Source organism: Saccostrea cucullata, unplaced genomic scaffold (genome assembly GCF_032062105.1).
Source record: "Saccostrea cucullata isolate Sc308-1 unplaced genomic scaffold, CSIRO_AGI_Scuc_v1 ctg146, whole genome shotgun sequence".
Taxonomy (NCBI): domain Eukaryota; kingdom Metazoa; phylum Mollusca; class Bivalvia; order Ostreida; family Ostreidae; genus Saccostrea; species Saccostrea cuccullata.
In genome coordinates this window covers 972,753-998,437 of record NW_026919274.1, presented here as the reverse complement: position 1 = coordinate 998,437, position 25,685 = coordinate 972,753, and the positions used below count along the sequence as shown (strand labels likewise).

Sequence of the window (25,685 nt, the reverse complement as noted above, 5' to 3'; positions counted from 1 at the left end):
GAAAAACAGGAAGAAGGGGTGTATAGTAATGGGATGTTTGTCCATCCATCCGTCTCTACGTCCGCCCGCCCGCCCGTCTGTCTGTACGTCCGCCCGTCTGATATACTCTGGGGTATCCATTTCTTATCCGCAACCCCTCTTCTACCACTGAATGAAGTTTAATGAGGCTTCACAGAATTTAATGAGTCTTTCACAGAATCTTTGTTTAACAGTACCAAAGTGCACATAATATATTTTTGGATCAGGCACATAATTCGGGCTCCCTGAGAAAAACATAGATATACTGCCATTCTTTGTAATATTGAAAGGTATATCCATCTCTTATCCGCAATTCCTCCTATACCACTGAATAAGATTTAATAATACTTTCACAGATTCTTTATCATATTGTGACATTGTTACCCTCTATTTTACTTTTTGATCTGACACTTATTTCGGGTCTCCCAGAGCAAAACATGGACTTTGTCATAAATAATCATAAAGGAGGTGTGGGGTATCATTAAAATGAGCGCATTGCCCACAGTACCTCTAGTTTCTCTTCAACGTTCGGAAATACAAATAATTTTTGGTAAGTAATTAATTTAACTTTTCTTAGGAATGCCAATGGATAACGTCTGGGACGTATATTCTTTGATTTAGGGTTGAATTGAAAAAGAATCTCTAGCCTATCCGGAACTCGTCGGCTTATTCGTAACTGGTAAAATAGACACCTATGGTAACTTGCGAAATAATTTTTTTTGGAGGGAAGGCTGAACTTTTTTGAAACAATATTTAATTCCACAAGTCAACGAACTACCTTGACAAAACACTTAGATTTTGAAATAATGCCTAGTATATTTATAGCACCGCCGAATCGATTTCTTATTCGGAACTGGCCAAATAACTGTACATAAAAAAATTTTGCAAAAAAATTGGATTTTTGGCCAAAACTTGACAACTGTGTTAATTATACTACTGCATTCAAGTCCAAGTTGTAAATCTCATAAAATGTAGACATATTGGTAAAATGAAAATTTGAATTTCCAATAGCATGGAATGTTAAGTAAACCTGCACTTTTTGATGCCTGTTATGAATTTTATATGAAAATTACTTCATGGAATACCTAACAAGCTCTGATGTCTTGATTCTCTTTTGAGTCCAACCACATTGTTGACAAATGAATGAAGGTTAGAAACGACTTTGAGATATCTAAGGTTTTGAGATATTGAGGGTAAAACACCCAAGGAATGACTGGTTGGAACTTCCAACTAACTCTCGATATCCATAAATGAGATAACTAAGTTCTACTGTATATCACTAGCCTTCAAGCAAATCAGGAATCCCTGATTTTAACATCAATACATTACCCGGGTATTTATCTTAGCAATAAACAAGACTTCAACACAATGCAACACGATATTTCACATTTATTGGGTAGATAACTTCTACCAGCTATTTAGCATCAAATGTAACAGTTTATTGCACACAAATTGTTCTATACAACAACTCCATCATTTGCTTGATATTTGCAGGGGTATGTAATTTTAACAATTCACTACTGACTTCAAATGTCAGTATCTTACTATGGCCATTACTAAATGTGAACAGAAATATGTTTCTTATCAATGCTGTTATAGTGCAAATTTAAAACATACTAAACTCCAATAAGCACAATCAAAGCATAAAAAACTATGTAAATGAAAATAATGTAGACTAGAACAAAACATTTATATTTGATATTACATTGATTAAAACAAGGGGAAAAATGTCCGTTTATTTTGATTAATAATAATGTATGGTAAGAAAAAAACTTTCTATTTAAGAAAATGTCATGTTTTTGAAGAAAAATATTCATTCTAACCTCCATGAAGAAAAAAAAAACAATTGAGAGTGGATGAGTGCATAACTGTTGGATTTCTTAATATCATTTTATCATTAAGGAATATACAACGCTAACTTTCACCAAAGCCTTATTCATGACTATTGATCCTAAATAAAAAATTCTAAGACACCCACTCATCTTTGTGCATGTACAAACTTGATCTTACCTAAAGTAATGAACCTACACAGTCATTTTCACTACAGTAATAACCCTACTAACTTCCTTCTGGTGAACATGTAATTTTGAACTAACAAAAAAATCTTGTTAAACAGTTAAACAGCTTTTTTAATTTTTAGGAGGAAACCCTTCCCAGTTTTAGAAATGTTTTCACTCAAAATTTCATCCATTTTTCATTTACAAAAGAAAATTAACTTGTAAATCAAAATATTGATAATATTTGGCACCTTCAACATTTTGCCTCGATGAAAAATTTAAAATTTAAACAGAATACAATTCTTTGGTAATGGGAGAAACCAATTCTTAGGATAGTTATCTTTGAAAATCATGTTTTATATACTACATATAGTAATGATCAGTATGCACTTTTGTTTTGCTAACCTCATTAGTATATTACATATAAAACATATCACACTTACATGTATTAACTAGGTATCTTATGGAACAATATTTGCAGAACAGTGGATGTCAAACATATAGGGTATATGCTATGCTATATCACTTTATCTCAAGTGATTCCACTATTGATAACATTAATAAAACAATTCTACAAATTCAATGATTTTGGCATCAAACTCGACACATTGTGTTTAACACTGGGGACATTTCTAACTTAAACATGCATTACTCTCCATATCTGTGAATTGTGATAATTATACATCACAACAGATTTCACTATTTTTAATTATTATTTTTTGTTTTTGTTTTTAAGCCAATATCTGTCTTCCCTAGCTTTCACTCTGAATCTCTGCATTACTTTTACAAGTTAACAAAAATTATCTAGCCTTGCATTCAACATAAAGTTCATCAGTTTAAAATAAACATGTTATAACTTTGGTCAATTCTGGACAAAGACTAGCTGTTTCAAAACATTCTTGTGGATCAGAGTAATGCAAATATAACATGTGCCAGTTTCTACTTGTTAATTAAATCATCCATAAAAAATGTTATCTGAAAAAATCATTTGTCTTAGAAGGTTACCAAATGAGTTACCGATAATTTTAACAATTATTAATGTTTCAGTAAATCTAGTTTGTTATGGAAAGCCTGGTGTCACTTAAGGAATGTTACTGCATGGGTTAAGCAAGTGGGCAAAAAATAAAAATACACACTAACACTGAAAATTACCCACTAACCCTTAGAATATACACATTAAATTAATATACATTTATATCTTCTTGATTATTTAGAACTATATTTAAGTTACAACAATAACAAATATTTTTTTCCTATCTCGAATTTCTTCACATAAATTTCTGAAAGGCAATCTTTCAACAGAAATGTGCATGCAGTATCAAATGCACACTTTCTGTTGAAGACAGCTCTTTTCTGCTATAGGCAAAACTGCTCAATTATTATCTTTGTGCAATCAGTTCTATGGTAAGCTATTTGAATAGCACATTCACTAAAAACTACAATATAATGTAGTTGAAATACAGAGAGCTTAGTAATATTTTGAGTTTTCACAATAAATACTGGTACAAATGTAAGAGAATCTGTTGCAATAATTCCTTTTCAAAAAGCACTAACATTTGACTAACCATCCCCCAACAGAAACTTTCAAACTTTATCAGGAAAATATTTTGTTTGTACAATGTTCCTCCTCACTTTCCTTGGTCTATCAGCTTTCATATTTCAAGCACTTTGTAGGATATGTATACCTTGAAATGGATATTTTCTGCTGGCCAAATGATCTGAACTTAAAGGATCAGAAGCAAGCATAGTTCAATTTCTGTATCTGCTGACTTGTTGTTGAATAATGTAGCCTGAATTAAACTGATTTTCAAAGCTTGCAAAAAAACTTATTTTATTAAATTTCATGACCATTGGACACCAGCAGAACATATCATTTCCATAGAAACTTATCACAACAATGAACAAACATCAGAATAGGCATGTGCGGTACATAATCAACAAAAACTATTGTATATATATACCATTAAAAAAATACAAATAAATAAAAAAATTGCTGTCCAACATTTTTAACTTGCTATTTGTCACCTATAAACATTAACAATGAAGTTTGTCAGAATCAGCAATTCCCAAAGTCTCATAGATATACAGCTTACGAAGGCCAGCTTGCAACATAAGGTCAACTGTTTAACATTCATATACATCATGTCATTCTATGTACACTTTTATACAGCTATGTACAGATTCCTATCTACATCACAAAAAAACAACTGCATGAGATCCTTGGAGAAAGACAGTGATGCAAGATTACAGTGTTAATCATTATTAGTGCATGCAACACAATTTTTACCATTTCTAGACATGTTTTGGCATCAATAATTGATTTTCAAGAATCAAAAAAAAAATTTTGTTGTAATTATAAGAAGTTTTTAGCAAAAACTCTGTTACCAACTTTCAAGACTGCGAAAAAATGTGTCTATTTTGAGAAGAGTTTGAGTATTTTAAGAAACAAGGCAGCTTATAGGATGCAGGTTATTTTCCTCACAAAACAAATGTGATGGGAGAAACCTGGAGTATAATCCATTCCTAAAACAAACGAAAATAAATATCCATTTCATTCATGAGGTATTTATAATGAAGTAAGATTCCTGCTTGCTAAGTAAAAGCTCTGATGTAAGATTATTTGTGTTAACTGATGTAAGCCATTACTGCTAAAATGGACGGAAAGCACTTGTCAAATATATACTGTCCTACCAGCTGGCCTCACCACCCAAACCAATCCCAGCCAAATTCTGAAAACTGAAAGCCATTTTAGCTGTTTTTAGTTAAAAAAATAACTAAAATTATTAAATAATGAAAGAGAATTATCATTCCTATTTAGTCTAAGGCCAAGCTACTTCAAAAATCATGAACCAAAAATACTGCAGGATGTTAACGATGAAAATAAAAAGGTTGCTTTCAAGCATTCATTTCCTAATGAAAAGTTTCCATCTGTCCAGTTTATTGGACAACCATCACATCTCTGTCCTAACAAAACACCCACCCGATTTGATGTCGAAAAATATCAAAAACAATAATTGTAACATACAACGATCCCAAGTACACATCACAAAATATTACGATGTATAATAACTACATATCACATTGTTTTATATGTGTGTCGGAGAAACTTCCATACTGACACAGTTATTGTCCTTGTCTGAAGATGGCGCTGTGTTCTCTTTGCCCTCATTTTGATTGGGATCTGGAAGAAGCTGAATTAGTCCCTTCAGTAAGTCCTGCACTACTTCGTAGTCTTTCTCCTCAAGAAGGTCAAATTTGATATTGAACACCATGAAATGAGTAAACAGGCTGTTTAGATGCCCGTGCATCTGTAGTGTTACAAAGTCACTGTAGTGTACATGATATATATGGGCTAGAATGTGGAACAAATATTTGTGAATCTTCTTCACTGTGGACTCAAATGTGCTTGGAAAAGTTTGACCTACAAGAAAAAGATAAGGTTTTTAGCAATGGGTTGCCTCCCTTTGACTGAATAACATGATATTTAAAATTTTCACTTTCATATTAGTCATTTAGCTTCAAATAACATCATAGATATTTTTATCCTATTCCATCAATAATGAATAGATATAATGATTCCTAGAAACTACACCCTTTTGATAAAAAATACAATGACATTTATTATTTAACCTGGAATGTGACACATTCCCAATTTTAACTACTAGTATATCTTATCAATTATTTACTCTTCATAGTGGTAACAAAGTGTAGGGTAAAGATAAAGATAGTAAAGTTTACAAGTTCACCATTAAGTAAAATAAATACCTGTCTAAATCTACATAAGCAATGTCGCAACATCACACATTTAAAATCTTGAATTATTTCCAGAAAATTAAATTTCACATGATAAGACTTACCAAACTTTGTAGGAAAGACAGTTTCATTGGAGATTTCTCTCTGAATGTTTGTGGTGACAATGTCTACATATTGAGGAGCACTGTACTTGTATTTCTTGCCTTTGTCATCATACCACAGAAATTGCCTGGAAGTGAAGATCATCATTTATCAAACATACACTACAGAATTGAGGAGTGACTATACAGACATGAACCTTTTGGTTTACAAGTTTTTAAATCATATAACTCTTGTTTAAGCTGTATACTCAATGAAAAGATCAAAAATTTCTCCCCCCCCCAAACAAAAACAAATTGGACTCCTGAACTAAGTGCAGCCATTTTCCTGGGATAATCATTTCTTTCAAAGAACAGATTTACACTGCTTAGTGTAACCTTTCAGAGTACCATAGTTTTTAATATGTTTCACCCCTCTATAAAAAGGGGATGGGGTGTTTGGGGGTAGGGTTTTTTTGCACTTGATTATACTTGATTTCTGAACACATAGAAAATGTAACCTGTATAATAAATAAGAGAAGTAATCAATATGATTAGAAACTTAGAAGCAAACAGCTGTTAAATGTGTGCTCAATAATAAGAAATCAATGCTACTGATTGTGTCAACCCTAAACCCTTGCTCACACTTGACAAACCCAATGCAATATACATCCTTTAATTTGCCTAAATAAATTCTAAAGGTAACCATTTGACATTTTAATTGCAGTTAGGTTGTGCAACCTATAACGAAAAAATATCCGATATCAAAAACAACTGTAAATGAAATGCTTTCATTTTTTGCAGTCAAACCAAATAATACATTCCATACCTAAAATTTTTACTCTGAAATTATTGTAACAACAGTTTTTCTTCATAATCTCATGTGTTGTAACATAAGTATTAGTAAGTAGGTACACAATCAGATGGGAATGTCAGTGGAGATAATGATGAGTTCATCGACAGAACACTGAGCTTAAAGGATTGGGAATTCCACAGAACTACAATAATACAGCTCCACAGAGTACGTATGCCATATGGACAGAAGGAAAAACAAGGGCTATCAAAGTTTGTTCATTAAACATTCAATGCATTCAGATACCTATAAATGCTACCTTTACTTATTTGGGTTTTTCAAGTACTGAGTAATTGGAAATTAAAATCTGTGACAAATTTATTGTCCCTTTTTAAAGATCACCTGCATATATAACACTAAACAAACTTCCCCAACAACATGAACTATTAATTGCATGTACTTTTAAGTTCTCATTTTATATATTGATACTTGACATTTGACATATCACGGCTGCTTTTCCAGGAAAGAAATAGTCTGATGTAAATCACTGTTTTAATAAAACCTCATTTATGTGGAACATATTTCCTTGTGTATACATATGATACACAAATCAAAGTCACCATACAAAATCCCCACCCTGTTAGTAAATTTGACATCAAAGCCCTTATAAAATAAATCATCTGATATCACAGTTACCTAATTCTATTATTATAAGTTCGAATGTCCTATGCATATACAGCTACAGGCTACCATCATTACCAAATTGAGTTAAGTCTTTTGTACTTCTGTACATTAAAAACTGCACAAAATCATTTCATCAATTTGCAAGCTATTACAATAAACTTATAATTTCAATATTGGCACTTGAAAATAAAATGGTTAAATATGTACTTGTTTTTCCTTAAACAACAAGAGCCAAGTTAATTGTTCTATTATGGAAATGACCCTATAATCAATAGTGTATTCCTGACAACACTAAAATAAGTTGGGAAATTTACTCCCGGGAAATCCACTACGGGGGTGGATCACCTTAAACAAATCAGAATTAGGACTGCTGTGTACAAAATTCCTGTTTCCTGGTTTAAAAAGAAGAGAAGGATTTGGGAATAAGATGGAAGACACAGATAGTGCATCTCAATGACTGGTATTCCTCCGATTTATTTCCTTGATTTATATTCTATCTTTAACTTCCCTTGGATATTTTATTTCTTTGAATATCTAACTATTTACATCCACCCACACCTATATTCTTCAATTCTGCTTCATTCCACTAATACATAATGCTTATTATAATACATCCAACATCACTAATTTCCTTTCAGACTGACATACCTCTCCCCCATACAAAGTCAGTGAGATTTACCTCCCCTCCCTATATAATTCTACACTTTACGATTCCCTTTCAGTAAGAGTTGCTTCCCCTGCCTGGCTATACTTACACATTCCCTGGGCCTGTCATGGTACTGCATGTCTCTGAGTTACAGTACTCGGACACCACACCATACACAAGGTTCACATGATTAAAAAATGAGATTGCTGAAAAATAAAAATATACATGAATTTGTTAAACTAGATAATACAATATAACATAAAATCAGAAGCAATGTTATGTTAATCATGTAAGGCAAGCAATGTCAGCTAAATGTGTTGGTACAATCTGCCCTAAATTTACACAATTGTTTTTTTCCTCTGATCCAGTTTTCTTAAGCTATACACAACTGTTTTACTGCTTTTGTCTATTCTACACAATTTGATGCTTTGGTACAGCCTGTGTTTAATAGTATACAATGTTGTTTTTAGTGCGTAGGCTAGCACATTGTCTCAAATGCATTGCAGCAATTTGCTGGGTATTTTTTCTTTCCTTCTCTCAGAACATCAACAATTCTATTCAATATTTACTTTGTAAAAAGGGCTGAACATGCATATGATTCAAGGCTATAATGCACAATTTTCCATTACAATTTAGGCAGTGCATTATATTACATATATGTACAGTCAATTTTGTTGCACAGCTTTAAGTAATTTTTTACACATTACAATTCATTTCTGGTTAGTTGTGTGTTCTGGCAAGGAGAGAAAAAAAGGAAGAGGCTAAACATCTCTGTCAGTATTGAACCACTGTACAGGTTTAAGCCACAGCAGATTCACTGCAAGTACTATTCAAATGAAAGGCAAGATACACAGTTATTTCTTTGGTTTCTAATTCTACATCTTTAATGGCTACATGAAAGGCACACATTTAATTGACAGTATGACCAAGGACTTAATATAATGTTGTGTTTGTTTATTCTGTTGGGGTGGGGGGGGGGGGGTCAGAATTACTGAGGTGTTGAATATTTTTTAAGTACATGTATATACATAGACCTACAAATATCAATTGGTAGGCTCACTACATACCATGTGTTGCTAGCCACTCGTTTTTATCTAGACTGTGTGGAAGTGATACCAGTCTGAAGAAGTCGGCATCCGTCACTCGTTCCTTTATACACGTGTCCTCCAGGTATCGTTTACTTTCCTCTGCAGCAGGAGGGGTTGGGGAATCTTTATCCTTCCGTCTACCTTTCCTGCACAAAAGACAATACCATTATATAATTTCATATGACATGTATAGATGAAATGCAATTTGACCAGTGAGAATACTTATTTATCTTTTAAGATCATTTTTATTCGCTCCTGTATGTATGTATATTCATAAAAAAATATTTTGCAAAATCATGCACCATGAATCTGCAAACTCAGTATTATATATAATGTAGGCCTCAAATATCTATTTATGATACAATCTTGATGATATTATGTAGTTTGCCGTGACCTTTACCTTCTTGCTACTCAATTAAAAAAAAACAAGTAAATGAAATTTTACTCTCTAACCATCTGACAACCCAGTTTTAATCCATTATTTGCTTACTGTGACCAACTGTTGATAAATAAAAAGATTTATATCCCAAAGTTAAAATAATCACTGTGTCATGGGGTGATGCCTTAGTGGGCTGTACTAGTCCTATAGAGAAGCTTTTGTACTGATTCTAGGTCAGCTACATTTATAACACTGGTCTCTTGTCAACTCACCTGGCTTATAGAAATGAGGTCTGATTCCAATTAAAATCTGACATTTCACACTTTACATATAAATAGAATCCCTGCAGGCAAGAGAAAATACAATATTTTTAATATGGAATTGGCTCAATTTTAAAAATTACCATAGCTCATAAAAAGTGAACTGCATTACATAATGATCCATGATGTCTATATCTAAGAAATCAAACCTCCAAAATTAAATCTATATTAGACAGAAATTGGCATATTTTATAATAAAAGTAAATCAAATCCCAACTACCAGTCAAAAAAATAAAATCTTCATGTATGTACTATTGCGCCATTATGGTCTATCGTAAAATTAGAAACAAATATATGTATCAGGAAACAATTGAAGATGTGTAGTTTTATGAAAAGACCACAATATACCATTGCCTATATAATCACACACATGTGAAGTGGTTAGAATCTTTTATGCTGATTTAATGGAGTTTGTCCTTTTATGAATAGCCAGACAATTAACGAATGATTGTTAACTACACTTTGTTGGTATACAGGTGCAAACTCTTACATAAAACATTATTACATAGAGAACATGATCTCCCTGTGGGTACACATAGAGAGATGGGGACACAGATGTTTCATCAATTATAACAGATCACATACACATCTAATTTCAAGTCCCTCAGTAATAGATCAATAAATTTAGCAATCATTCAAGTACATCACAACATTTTAAGCTTTAATTATTCACCTAGTACTAAACACTGACATGTACATCAAACAAAAAAACTTTATATTTTTGAAAATCAATAACGAAAAAGATTTTGATCAGTGTCACTCAGTTATGCACATTGCACAATAATATGCATAAAATCTTGCATGAACGTTTGATAGAGATAATCAAGGAACTAAGCAGTACATGTACTTGGAAACATGTTGAATAGTTGAACAATAAAGGAACTTAGCTGTACTTGTACTAAGAATGACCTTGCTCCTACAGGATATTTCACATCCTAAATATTCAGATTCAGACAGTTTATAGAACCATGCATCAAAAGGTGACTACTGAATAACATCCTACCTGTGTCGCTTCTCAAACATTTTTCCTGCACTACTAGTGCACTAGTTACGAATATTAACCCTCTGCATATTGTCAAATAAACAGCCAGTAAATCGTATGTCACACTACATCGTAAACAGGATTGTGAAATAGATATGCATCTCGGGATTCTGTTCACAATCGCCCAATAAAACACAATGCAATATGGATTTAAAAGGGAGGAGGGGTAAAAAAGAAAGAAGGCACTTAAACACTGTGTCAATTGTTATATCACTCTCATCAATCAAAGTTCTGCTGGAAAATTAATACACAATTTTTTTTTTAAGTGGACATGATCCTTGCAGTAAATTGGGATTTCTGCTCAAACCCCCATCTACTAGAATCCTTGGTACAACTTGACTTAATCTTACCTGTGTTTTAATCCCATCTCACCTCTCCTTTCAACAGGAATCTGATGTAGAATGGAATACAGCAGATCTAAACACATTACAAATTACCAATACCCTCCAATCAACCATGTACCATAACAACGTAGAATATGCAAATGGAACGCAATATCCCTTCTTCTCGGAGATTCTAGCTCTCCTATATCCCAGCCTTTGGGCAGATTACCCAACAAAATGATGGCTAATCATGGGTATAACAGCTGTCCTTTTGTCACTGATATTGAACCAGAAAACGAGTTATTTTGACATTCCTTTGTATAGGATGTGAGGCCTGCAGCATCTGCAGTCAACAGTATAATGGAGGATAGAATGAGAAGTAACACAGTGTAATACAGAAGAGGTTAACCAAGGAGGAAATGTTGTAATGCTTACAAGTTTTACCACATTAACTTTATGTAATAATAACTATGGAGCGTAATAAACGTACAATACACCCATTTGTCGATTTGAGAAATTTTCACTCATTTAGACACAAATTTTCACCTATACATGGAGCTATAAGGGCTGTAGCAGGGAGGGATATGTATCATATGCCAACACCTAGCTACTATGACATTTAACCTCTGTTTTGAAGGTCACATCTGAAAGACCTTTAACTTTTCACTTTTACAGACATGGCAAAAAACTGCGAGTCACTTCTTAGCTCTGATGTTACACTGGAACCAAGAACTGGACCTGAGGACCTCCAAATCACAAAACTGTCCCCCAACTCACTAGGTTATCAAGACCAGTTTCAAAACAAGAAATCTGTTAATATTTGACATATGCAGCAATAAGGTTTTCAAACAATGCATATGAAGTCCCAACACATGGAGTCAAGATTAATGAATGACCATCAATCATATGACCTCTTTCTTTGAATCAAGCATGACCTTGACCATAAATTCAGATAATCTTTCATCCTCAGATGATCAAATGTCGATCAGGAATACAGCCTATTTTAAAGTTGTGGACAGAGACACTAACAAATAAAAAAAAAATAACCAGATATATAGAAACAATGAGCCTTGACATTTGACAAAGCTCATGCAATGATGTATGACCCCAAAGCAAATATTTGTGCTAGTATTTAAATTCATGTAAAAATATAGTTACTTATTATTTTTTTTTTTTTACATAAAGCGCATTACAAAATAAAAGTCTTGATAAAAGGAATTCATCAGAACAAACTGAGGTTCAACTAACCCCCCAGGTTAATGACCGAGAGTTTGACAAAGAAAAAGAAAGTGATGAAAACCAATAATTCAAAAGATTTTATCTCACCATCAAAGCGAAAAAAGGACACTGCCACATTTATCATCATTAAATATGATAATAACTGAAAAAACATGTCCTTTGCTATAATATAAAATTACATCGTGATATAAAAATTGTATTGGTGATCTAAGACAGTAGATAATTGACACTGTTCTTGTCTGTAATTACATCTAGTCTTTGTTTCCAATTCTAGCTGTCATACTTGTAAATATAATAACCTGTTCAATGTCACTGAATCTTAATCAGTCTACAGATATCATGTACAGATAGGAGTTTAATGATCCTAAGTTAGATAATCATTATCTCATCTAGACAATGGTCAGACATTTCAAATACAGGTCCAACTCCATAAATGGATGCAAGACCAGTACACCTTTAATTGCTTGAGCTATTGTTATAATTGATATGGCTTTCTGCCATATATTTGACTGATGATGCAATAGATATATGAGGCATATCTATGTTTACTTTATACCAATCTGCTGACTCCAGCTGAAATCTGCACTTGATTGACCATGAAACAAATTTGTACCGTGGAGACCGTCACACCATTTCCCCCTCAGGGAAGAAAACTGACCCTGTGTTAGCCTTTGGACTGTACTGCAACAGTCCTTTTTTTTTTTTTACAAACAACACTATTATTTGACTAATTAAGCAGTACAAGGCCTCAGCTAATCCCAGCACATCAATTAAATAATCAGGTATCTATTTTGACTGATCAATAAGGCAACATACATGTATTGACCTTATAATCCTGCCTTTTAAATCTATTGTTCTAAGTGAAGTAGTCTGTCTTATGTCGGGCTGTTTCCGAGACTTGATATAAGTGCTCTAGATGTGTTTTGTACACTGTCTGAATAACTCTTTCCGATTTTTTTCCCTATGATAAACTGGGTGTACTGCAAATTTAACTGTGTGAAAAAAAAAATTCCCTACGCTTTTCCTGTCTTACACAAAATACGATGTAACTTGTCGCTGTGTGACTAAGCTAACAAGAAAAGTGTGTGTCATTCCAATCAGATTAAAAAAAAAAACAGCTTATTTTAATATATAGTGATATACCTTTGTAGACTAATATTTGAACTGCACCAAAATATGAATCATTTCTGTCTGTATAAATTCCAAGTGGTCTTACAAGAATGACTGTGCATGTCACTTCAGAATTAGCTTTATGTTCACTACGTTAATATTTGTAATTTTAAATCAAACAATAGTAAACTTTGTTTTATAAAAATTAAAGAGTCTTTCTTCCTTCATTTTACCCCCCCCCCCCCCCCACACACACACCTCTCCCTAATACCAATGCCTCAGGAATAATTAGTTATTATAAAAATTTCGCCTTACTGCAGCATTTCTGCCAGCAAAACACTATTTCAACATTCAAAACTTTATAAATTAGCTAATTTCTTCATTCTAAAGTCACCTTTATGCATTTAATACATATGTGTGTCAGTATCATTGAAAGTTCTGTCCTCTGAAGAATGCCAAGAGTAATTTGTAGGTTGTTAGTCAGATATTACATACAATTAGTAACTGTAATATACAGAATATATGACAGAACAATAACAAGTTTTTCAGTTCTAGGAAGTTCTTATAAAACATTGCAGTCCCAGCCCCTGTTCTTTCTGTGACGTCTCCCCGTTTTAAAATAGAGGTGACCCCTTCCAGATTTTGTTCACAGATGAATCACAACTGTTAAACATTTCTTGTTACAAAACCTTTACAAGTTTCAAGGAAGCATTACTCATTGTTGAAAGTACATAATTATAATCAAACTGACAATATATTGGGATGTTTTTTTTTCTTCCTCCAAAATCTTAGCCTCTTTTATGTCATTTTATTTTGTTACAGTCCATATAATCAATTTCTGAAATCCATTCTTTTATTGCCTTTATATGAACATGGAAAGGATCCAAATTCAGACTGACTAATACACAATCATTTAAACTGTCTGCAATTTAACATTACAAACATTCTAAAAATAAAATTCTAAAAATAAGAATTTTAGTATTGATCCATGTGGCAGAAACTGTGTAATCATGCAGTACTTTTACTTTCCATTAAGATACTTGTTGTCAGAATTAGTTTAGCTTCTGAATTCAAAATTAGTACATCTGCATTTTTATTATCTCTAACAATATCAAATACAAAGAACAACCTACAGTAGCCCAAGATGGCATCTTGATCCTGAGACCATGCCTTTTTATTGTGAACTTCTAAATAAATGGATATCATGGAAATCTATTCTCTCTATAGCTTTTTTAAAAAAATCTATTTATAATCATTAAAAAAAACCTCTTCAGATATTATACTGTCATTATTTTCCTGTATATGCATACAGGCATATATATATATGAGGGCAAGCCTTTAAAACATCATTTTTAAACAGAAAACAAAATTTTCAAAATTGTTAGAGGAGCTATTAATATGTTATAGCTTAACCCCATCCCCCTCTTTCACCCACCAACCCCCAACAATTTAACTAAAATGAATGCTATATCTATAAATGTCTGCAATAATGCAAACAGACAAAACAAAGAAAAACAAATTAAGTGTTGATTCCTTTTATCCCAGCCAATGCATATGTTATATGGACTACAGGTGTCAGGAGAACTTCCTTTACTATAAAAGCCTTGATACATGTATGTGGTTACTGGTTAGAGTTAATGAACCTTCTTAGTTTTATCATATCTTCCCTCACCACTCCAAATGACCTTCAGTTTACATACTGTACAAAACCATGACCTTACTGATTCCCAAGTAGGATTGATAAACGATGGTCACCAATACCTTTATAACTAATACAACAGTTAGTACAAATACAATAGGGGCACACCCACGTTTATCAGCACCCATTATTGAACTGGATGCTGGAAACTTTTCCAGAGAAAACACCTTGTGATGATCCCACCTCTCTTCTGCAGAGATAACAATACAGTTAGTACAAATAGGTAACAGAAATGATGAATGGCTCTAGCCTTGGAGACAGATTCCTTAATCATAAAACCATAAGGATTTAAAAAGTAAATCAAACACAGTAAAACATGATTATGATGAATATGCGTATATTAAATTGATGCTTACAAGAGATTTCCAACGGCTTTCAATTACATTGCAAACTTACGGATAGATGGAAGCAAAATTGTGTATACTGTGTCTATGTCTATAATTACTTCTTTCATGTTAGAAAGTTTTAACATTTTTTTCATCATTTCTACGTATCTTTTAACAAAATGATTAATCCACTGCTTCATAATAACTGGATAATCAAACCTCAATTTCCTATCTTTACCAGATATAGACATCAGGCCACATTTTAGTCACCTCATACTAAGAGGAAATAACAAAACCACAGAAGTCATGAATTATTGAGAATATAAACTAATCACTGATGCAAATATATAAGATTCCATGTTTAACAACATGCAAGATAAATATACATACTACAACTGATTGTACAATAATTATTTCTGTTACAGTTTATTTTGCGAGTAAATAAGTAGATACAGAAAATTTAAAAGATAAAAGCAAACAAACTGGATTTCTTAAATACATGTATAATTTTAAATTCAAGAAACTTTTTATGAAATATTCACTCTTCCAATAATGAAATTTGACATACAGAAGATGTCTACATTCAATTTTATTAATTTACAACCTAAATATATGTGAAGTTGCAACCAAAGAAAAATGGCCAAGCAATAATTGTCACATCGGCAGAAAGTAAAATATGAAGTTTCAAGTACATACGACAATACAATGTATTACAAGCTATAATTTAAGGAGTTTTCAAAGAAATTTATGGATACATATAAATATAATGTAAATATTAACCACCAACTCACCAGAAATTGACAACAAACAGCACTCCTGATGTCATCTTTAGTGTCGATTTAACCTTCAACATTCAGATGGTATTCAAGTTTGTAATTAAGGTCACAGAATTAATTAGCAATCAAGTTAATCTTAAATCATCTAGTTTCACACATATTTCACGCCAAGTGTACCCAGAAGACAATTCATCACAGTGGCACAGTTTTACAAGTCTATAGTAATTCACTTGTCTTGTGTCTTTAAATTCTTGCGAAAAGTCAACTTGATACACAGAAACTTACAACTGATAATTTAATTTGCTTGTCTTTGAAACATCGCATCATCATCACTTTTCAGTTGCAACACATGACACCAATAACATATCGTGCGTCTTAACTGTCAGTACATTTAATGTGGCCACCTCTGTACAATCATTACAACAGCTGATTGTTACACATATCACCTGATCAGCTTTGTGTACTTATTTCCTTATAAGTAGGTATAGGTAAATAGGTGAGGCAAGACAGTCAAAAGCCTTACTTCAAGATGACTTAGACTCCTGATAGTGTCAAACTAAGATTTATAAATATAAATATGACTAAATCCTCCTGGTTTAGGAAACACGTGCTTTTACTACTTGCGGTGTACAGTGTGGTGATTGATATGTAAATTAGCCTAAAGATCTATGTTTGCTAATTTCTGATTGGTGGGATTTCGTGGGCTGGTGTTTGTTATGATATTTCACTCGTGGCCAAGGACCTCTTTTTAAAATTCTACTTAAACTTTTAAAATTTTATATGTCCTGTTTACAAATTAGGGCCTGTGTTACATTACACCGTCAGTGATAATGATCACCTTACCTGAATTAATTTTTTAAAAAAATCTCCTACTTTATATTTTATTTATACTCTCATACATAAAGAAACAGAAACAACCGAACCCCACCAACCCCCAAACCCCCAAAAAAAGAAAGAAAGAAAAGAAATGAAAATTCTTTGTACAGCAAAAAGAAGCACAATTTATGCTTCACATGATAAATTGATAATGGGACAGAATAATTAATTAATGCCCCCTCTCTGGGCCTGTAAATAGACTACAGTGGTGACAAATTTTATGTTATTTCTGGCAGACGGGAGGACAGGTGTCCAAAGCCAGTGAACATCCTTATTTATAGAAACAGAGTAATTCAGCAGTCCTCCAGGAAGATAATAGAGTTGCACAATTTTTTTCACCACACTACTGCATTTTATCTTTGCTATGCTCATTTCCTGCCTATTGTAAGATTAACTACATGGTGCCCAAGCAAAATTGCATACATTTATGTATCAAACGGGTTAATATATGCATTACTTTTCTGATTGCCATCAAACTTTAAAAACATGTATATTCTTATAAATGTAAAACTAGCAAATGGAATTTTAAATAAGTTAAAAATTTGAATATAAAGTTTATAAATCTTATATTTTTCATGCAGTACAGGAATGTTCATATTACAGTTAAAATTGTTGATTTTTTTTTTTTTTTTAAATTTTTTTTCAAAATTTGAGAAGTCATGCTCTAGTTGCCAATGCAATGTTGTTCTTTATTTTTTTATCAAAGCAATTTACCCGTTTTTTTATCATGATATCATTCCACATGAATGAAAAAACAGGATTCTTGGAAGAACATGAATGACTCTGCATCTAGTGGTATCAGTTTATGTGACACATAAAATCACACTATATGTTCTCTTCTACCTGTATTTTTAATGATTTGAAAAGGATCTCTCAACTTGACTTGAATATAAAATTTTCAATGTACCACATGATGCTAAGTGGCCCTGCATCTAGTGATATCAGTTTACCTGACACAAAAGATTTACACAGTTTTCCTTTTCTACCTGTATTTTAAACATTTTCAAAAGAAAATCCCTTCTTCAAATGAAGGTAAACTTTTCTTATAGGCACCATACCATGTTAAGTGGCCATATCCTGCTTTCAGCAAGGGTTGATAAGATAAAAACAATTAGACAAACAGACATGGAGCAAAAAATCCTGTTTCTCCAGATATCGTCAATTTGCTAACTAACAAGAGGTGAAAGCAAAATAAACTTCAAGCTGTTTCCTTGTGGATCTTTCTTCGGTCTTATTTACAATTAAATAACATGAACTTTTTAAACTTTCTTATCCTGAGTACCACAATTTCAAGGCAGGCCGTGCTGAGAACAATGCATGTATAAAAAGGTCTCTGAATTTGGGTATTTACAACACATAGAAAAACAAGATTTTTTAGTGGTAAAATACAAGCACATTTAATTTATAATTTGTTAAAATACATATCCTTAAAGTTTCATAAGAACATCTGCAGTAGCAGATTACTATAAAGATAAGAATCCCAATCTTTAACTCCACATCCTTTTTAACATGTTTAACTTCTCCTAAGTTAACTCTTTTAATAACATACCAAGACCACAGTTACCTTGAGCTAGAGTGCAACCTTGAAAACTGCAGCAGAACATTCATCTTGATACTCCTGTACAACGCATAAATACACTGAACCCAGCTTTAAAAAAAGAACACTTGCAAATCATTGACAGATCTAATTAGGGGTTCTGTGTGTAATATGTATTAATTATGGAGTGAAGACCAGATGCGAGATCGCCTGCCAATTCAGCTATCTTCTACATCCCTCCTACATGTAAAGTACACTGCATCAAAGAGGCTGCTTTGCAGGGCTTCATCCAAAGTGTATGTCACCCAATATCTTTTAAATATCATTATTCTACTCTTGCAAAGCTAAAATTTATTTAATATGGAACTCTTTGAAGATTTCAAATTGACCAGAGCAGAGAGAACACACAAGATGTTCACAAATAACAGGGTCATGGTTTGATCTGAACATGAGGTAGTTATTACCATACCTACAGAATATATGTGAAAAGTACATAAACTGATGTACATTTCATTATCACATGGTTTATTTCCCTAATCACATGGAAGTAGTGTTTGCACAGCAGCTAAGTATTTCAGTGGCTGTTTGATAATCTCCCTCTGAATCAGCTGATCATGTAGTAAGCCTAAATCAATACTCAGGTGACAGTATGAGACTATAGTGCTACAGTGCTAGCCTGTTGCCCTGATCAATAGTTTTATAACCATCCTTTCTCTTGATTAACATTACCTTTTACTTAACCATGTTTTCACCTTAATACACTTCACAATCAATTATTCTTGCTATCACTTATAAATGAAAATTAAACTATGTTTAAATAAAGCAAATTGATTTATCTACACATGTTACCATATCTTAACTAAAACATGCACAAATTCAATGAATATTTATTTGTGTTTTACACATTGATAATTTATGTGAATTTTTTCAACTCCTATTTGCTTGTGAGCAAGAATAAATTTAGGTTTGTATCCCTACTTCCTTATTAAAATTTCCACTCAAAGATCAACCACAGTGGCATATAAAATGACCTGATTTTTTGATATTGCTGTCAACTTTTCCTAACCAACACTGAATATAGTTACAATGGATTTTCCCAGTAAAAACTCTGGATAAATTATAAAAATGAAAAAAGCAATTTTAAACATTTTCAAAATATTTCCTTATGATTATAAATCTGACAGGCACATGTCCATGTAATATATGCATAGTGCAAATGGTCAATTGCAACCAAGATTGAGGTTGGAGACATGCTTGCAACAAACTCATATTTTAATACCTCCCACTTGAAAAGTTCTGTCTATGTGTCTGTCTGTTACACTTTTGGGGTACCCATCTCTTATCCACAAGGCCACCCTTAAAAAATTGTTTGTTTGGATTTGCCGCCTGAAGAGTTTCTGACACGGGAGGGAGGGAGGGAAATTATTTTTTTTTTTTCAAAATCGAAGATAAATTTTAAATTTTTGATAAAAATCTCAGTAAATAGTAAATTCATTTTTAAAAAGTATCTACCATCAACAAAGAAACATAATTTTGCATAGATCTGACACTACATTTCAGTGTTTTGTAATGTGCATGTGATAACGGGCAAAAAAAATAAATTAAAAAAAATCTTCCTACTTTTGGTCAATAAAATTTTTTCAGGAGGGGGCATTTCAATGAGGCGGGAGGCAATTCCAAACAAACAATAATTTTATTTTGGCCCAACTCCTCTCATACCACTGAATGAAATTTACAGACCCTACACCAGTGTAAAATGTTTTTTGACATTGAGAATATTATATTGAATCAAGATGTAAATATTGAGGTTATATTCTTAATTTTCAATATATAGTGACCTCCTACTTTACTTTTTTGATTATTTCAGGTCTCCCAGAGCAAAACATTGACTTTGCCTTTATAATCATATTGGAGGTGGGGGTATCCTTTTTTCATAGATAATCACAGAGTGACCAATTATTTTACTGGGTAAAACAAAATACTAACATGAAAAAGCAGTTTCAATTGTTTCTGACAATTTCCTTAAACATGCCTATGTATAATGAATTCAATACATGTATGTATACATATGTACATGTACATTAAAACAAGCTAGCCTCCTATTCTCCAGCAACTAATGCTTGTACAGAACTTGCACAAAACCAAGAATATGTTCTATAAAACACCATTCAGTTACAGTATCTCAATTATTACAAAGAATTAATAAGGATTATACTGAGATTGAATTCAATATTTGACTGGAGATTGAATTGAATATTTGATTCAATACATCGGTTAGGAAGTTGATAGAACAAATGAAGGTCTGATCAACAAAACCAAATGCGGGAATTCCTTACAAATATATCATTGAAATTAATATCCTAAATACCTTATGTCTCATATCACTTCAATATTTATGGTTTATGAACCTTTCATAAAAACGAGAGTGAAATTGCCGCAACAAATCTAATTTAAAGAGCAGATATTTACACAAAGGGCGGCAAGGTTAGGATCAATAACAAAAACTCCATCAATTGAATTCTGTTGTGTTTGACCACAAACAAGCCTACCTTCAAACACACACTATTTTAACCTATTCTGGACCTTGGCCAGTTTGAACAATTGTTATTTGGCTGATAAATTGATATAATCTACCTCAACTAGAATAGACAGCCTTCATTTCTTGTAAGAAAACTGATAAGCCCTACATACCAGTATATATACTAGCTAAATGTAGTATAGTAGTTGTGTTGAGTTGCATGTCTCAAAATATGAATGGTATTATTATTATATATATATTATAACATATTGCCAATTCATATTTGGTTCCAATGTTTTCTAATCAATAATAACAAGTGTTTCATTAAAGTCTTGTTCAAAAGGAGAATAATCAGGATACATATAACATATACAAGAACACATAACAAAAATACTTTGAATTAAATCAATTTGACACTAACCACAATATGTCCTTCAAATTTATATGTTCTATTAAGGACTGTTAAGGATAATATCACCAATTCACTTTCACAATTTGTTATAATTTCCTTTATTCTTTAATACAAGTTTTTCCTCTGATCAATGCTGATTGTACACAAATTGTAAAGAACTCTCTGTAACATTTTTTTTTATTTGTAATATATGTACTCCAGGTAGAACATGTAGACACAACTTGTTTTTCATTGTATTTAGCAGATGCTACTCATGTTTCTTTTTTTTTAATACTAAAAGCATTACTTCTAATATCTGGAAGAAACTTAATTTATGCATATATATCAAAAATGCAATCTATCTGTAATTTCATACACCAGGAGATACATTTAATGCACCTATCAAATATTTACATAAAGTGCCTCCATAAGAGTTTTGAGTAAGTAAAAAGAGAGCCCTGTGCTGATAATATTTATATAAACCTTCCCTGAACAGCATCATAAAAACTTGTTACAAAACACTTCTAAACTCTCACCTATTGCTCAGATAAAATAGATACAATAAACATTGTGAAACTTATTCCAACATGATGAAGTGAGATGCCTATGTTTACAAAGAATATATACAATTCACAACCCAGTGTGTATCATCTAAGTAAAAGGCTGCATATCTCAAAGATAGGCTTAGGTAACCACATGGCCTTCATAATTGTAGGTTTGCGTAGAGTTAAAATATTCATACCTAGATAATGATAGATTAAACCACATGTTTTGAAAGGGGTCAAGTTAAACACAGCAGGATTTTCTCTGCCACACAGGTCATTTTTAACAATTTGGGATGATTGTCAACATTGAATGATTCTATTGTTTACGCATGAAAACATACACTGCAAATATGCTAATGATATTTAAAATTTAGTTTAATCATGTGGACTAATGATCACTGCACATAAGGAAGAAATACAACAGCAATATCCGTATTTTTTGTTATTCATATTCCTCTTACATGTTATAAATATCTACTAAAGTCCTTATATCGGCATTTTTATAACCTCTTTATTTCAAGAAGTAATATATTAATTTTTGTACCTCAATCATTTACAAATTAAACATGCTTAAATTTCACAATAAAGCTTCTTGAGGATGTAGATATCATGTATTTATTATGGATGTCATGGGATATTAACCAAAATATACTGTAAACAAATTCATTTGACAAGTTCAGTTTAAATTTAGGGATGACTTTTTTTTTAAACCACAGAATCATAACCTTAAATAGCACAAGAGATGTTATGATAAGACCTGCAATTTAATCAATATCTCGGTTTAATTTATTTAGAGGAATTGATGTTTATAAGTGCGTGGCCACAGATACATGTACTTGTTTTAAAATAAGGTAGCAAACTGTGGCATATAACCCTTTAAAAAAAAAATATTGAAAAAGAAATACTATTTATCTGGTATATAGTTATATACAAAAGCAGATATAAATAACATTATAATGTTCAAATAACTTATAACTTTAAAAAAAATTCATTTGTTGATGTCCATGACCTTTTCAGGTTTTGGCGAATATACAACAAACTAATTATGCTAGGGCAATGATTGTAATCAAAAGTTTTGAGCATAACACTGTGGGGTCGAAAGTATTATTTCGAATATTAAAATTGCATGATCAACAATTTTGATATCCACTGAGAAAAGGGTCTTTTTTAAGAATAAAAAAATGCTCGGATGCTTCATCGATTTCTGATTTACACATGCAGACGATCAAACAATATATTTACCCAAAGCATACACAAAATTTATCATTGAAAGACTCTACTTACCCCATAAACCAATCCATAGTATCACGAAGATACTCTGGTAGCCTGTCCAGTTTGGTTGTCTAAAGTTATTTTGTGGGTATATCGTCAATTTATCTCACTTGATTGCTTCAAAACAATACATCAAAGCAATATGGCGATGGTTGAACAAAGTCACTGCAATACACAGAAGAGTTCGAACATGGGGAGATAAGTAAGGGTAGTTATAAATTTATCATTCATTTAATGTTAAAATAAATACAATATAGAAACTGAACTTTAAAATATTGCACACACGATTATAAATAATTAACTAATAACACCAAAATAAAAATTGAAGAAATTATCTTATTGAAAAACATAACGTTACCTTGCTACTTTCATTATGCTTCACAGATAAAGGGACTTTCTCAAGATTCATTTCCGACACCACGCAAGTCCAAAGGGCCATAACGCTCACCTAAACTGCACAATTACTATTATATGTATTACTATATATCCTTGATCTAAAAGCACCTTTTTTTTATTTTTGTGATAATTATTGGGAAAAAAAAATTCAATCAATATGCAACTTTCGATTTCTCCGAAAACGCAATTTATATTAGAATTCCTGTGAGGGTAAAAATGCAACCTACTACAATGCAAGGCCTTTGAATTGAGCAATTTTTTTTATATGTTGATCTTAACTTTGACTGGAATAGATGTCAAATAAAACCCAGAACGTTCTGCTAATCCTACGAAATTTCTTTTGCATTCCTTTTCTTTCATTTTTTCTCCACTAAACAAATTTAGAGATAAAACATTTTAAAAACGTTGATATGAACAAAAAAGTTTTACTTTCTTATCTTTGAAAATCGTTACTTATATTCCAAATATATATTGCTTTAAAAAAGTACATATATACGGCATAAAAACTGTTACATTGTACATCAAAAACGGAGAGGAGAGGTAAAAAGGTTAAAGTACTGTATAATTGTTATACCCCATAATCGAAAGGGCTTGTCACAATGAATACACTTGTGAAGTATGAAAGCCATAGAACTGTTATGACCAAGGATAAAGTGTGATGATTTTTTTGTAAAAGTGGGTCAAACTCCAAGGTCAAGAAGTAAAATTTTGTGGTATCCAAAGAAAGGTGCATCTGTAAAATAAAAAAAACATACCCTACCTACTCAAAAGTTGTGAGCAAGGTTAAGAGGGGTAGGGGTTGTGGCCATTTTTAGACTATATTGAACTCCTTTAGAAGAAGAACACCATATGAAGAGAAACAAAAATGACCAAATTTTAAAACTAAATTGTATGAAATTTTTCTTTCGTTGCCAAATGAAAGTTGACAGCTTAAGATATCGTATCCAAAATTATGAAGTTACATGTTACATCTGATGGTTAATTTCGACCTCCCAGCCTCCTTAAAGTTTGTGTTGACAAAGAGACAGATAGACGAACGGACAGGGCAAAAACTTTATACCCCCAAATCTTCGATTACGGGGGCATAAAAATAACAATTATAAATGCTCATATTTATTTTTTTTAAACATTTAAGCCCTATTTTACTCCATGATTAAATATTAACCGCAGTGAATGAGAAACTTAGGAGTATTGCACACTTTAATTGTTACTTACCTCACGTTACTTATAAACTAAGTCATTTGCAAAATTATTTTGTCAAAAAACATTCTGCTTGTACACACATGTATATACTCCGGATCTGATATTTAAAATGTTTGAGTTTTAGATTTAAATGCATATGTTTCAGGGACGAAGCAAGGGGGGGGGGGCAGGGGGGCATTGCCTCCCTACTTTTTTCCCCAACCTTACCTTTACTATAGAAAATGTTCATTGAAAGGATGGTCCCCCCCACTTTTTAACCATAGTACAGTGATATCAAGGAATTGTAGGACAATGTAGGAAAAGAATTGGAAGTGAAAGTAACTTGGCTTTGAAAAAGTTTACACATGAGTTTGAAAAAAAAAAATTTTCCGTTTTTTTTTTGTTTTTGTTTTTTGTTTTTTTTGTTTATCAACTTTTTCAGGGTTAAGTAAAAAAAAATTTTCTCTGGTTGCCCCCCCCCCCCCACTTTAGAAAAACGATGCTACGTGCCTGTGTTTAGTTTTTGGAGATTAAAAGTCTTCCGGCAGTCTGTTGGATTTCTCATGGGTAATGATAGGACCGTAATGATAGTGCCCCATTAAAAGCAGGAATTTATTTTTGTGTTCATATGAAGAAACAGTTTATTCAAAAATCTTACACATGAGAAGAAAAAAAACTTGTTGTGGCCTTCGATTTTA

At 32.2% G+C, this 25,685-nt stretch overlaps 1 protein-coding gene across 7 annotated transcripts; it reads right to left on the bottom strand.

The window, feature by feature from the left end:
• Window positions 1–1,389: 1,389 nt before the first annotated feature.
• Window positions 1,390–23,828, bottom strand: LOC134228490 (MOB kinase activator 2-like). Of its 7 annotated transcripts, XM_062710173.1 has the most exons (7): window positions 23,768–23,828; window positions 23,422–23,574; window positions 16,286–16,338; window positions 9,036–9,202; window positions 8,078–8,174; window positions 5,873–5,997; window positions 1,390–5,436 (listed from the first exon to the last, which is right to left on the bottom strand). In XM_062710173.1, exons 3-7 carry the CDS (start codon window positions 16,318–16,320, stop codon window positions 5,102–5,104), a joined length of 759 nt encoding a protein of 252 aa, XP_062566157.1. In that variant the 5' UTR covers window positions 16,321–16,338; window positions 23,422–23,574; window positions 23,768–23,828; the 3' UTR covers window positions 1,390–5,101. The 7 variants fall into 7 exon arrangements, 6 of the variants coding, with proteins under 6 accessions (XP_062566157.1, XP_062566169.1, XP_062566149.1 ...); XR_009984010.1 differs by lacking the exons at window positions 16,286–16,338; window positions 23,422–23,574; window positions 23,768–23,828 and adding an exon at window positions 11,148–11,513 and having other exon boundaries at window positions 1,390–3,383; window positions 3,440–5,436; XM_062710185.1 differs by lacking the exon at window positions 16,286–16,338 and having other exon boundaries at window positions 23,768–23,824.
• Window positions 23,829–25,685: the final 1,857 nt, after the last annotated feature.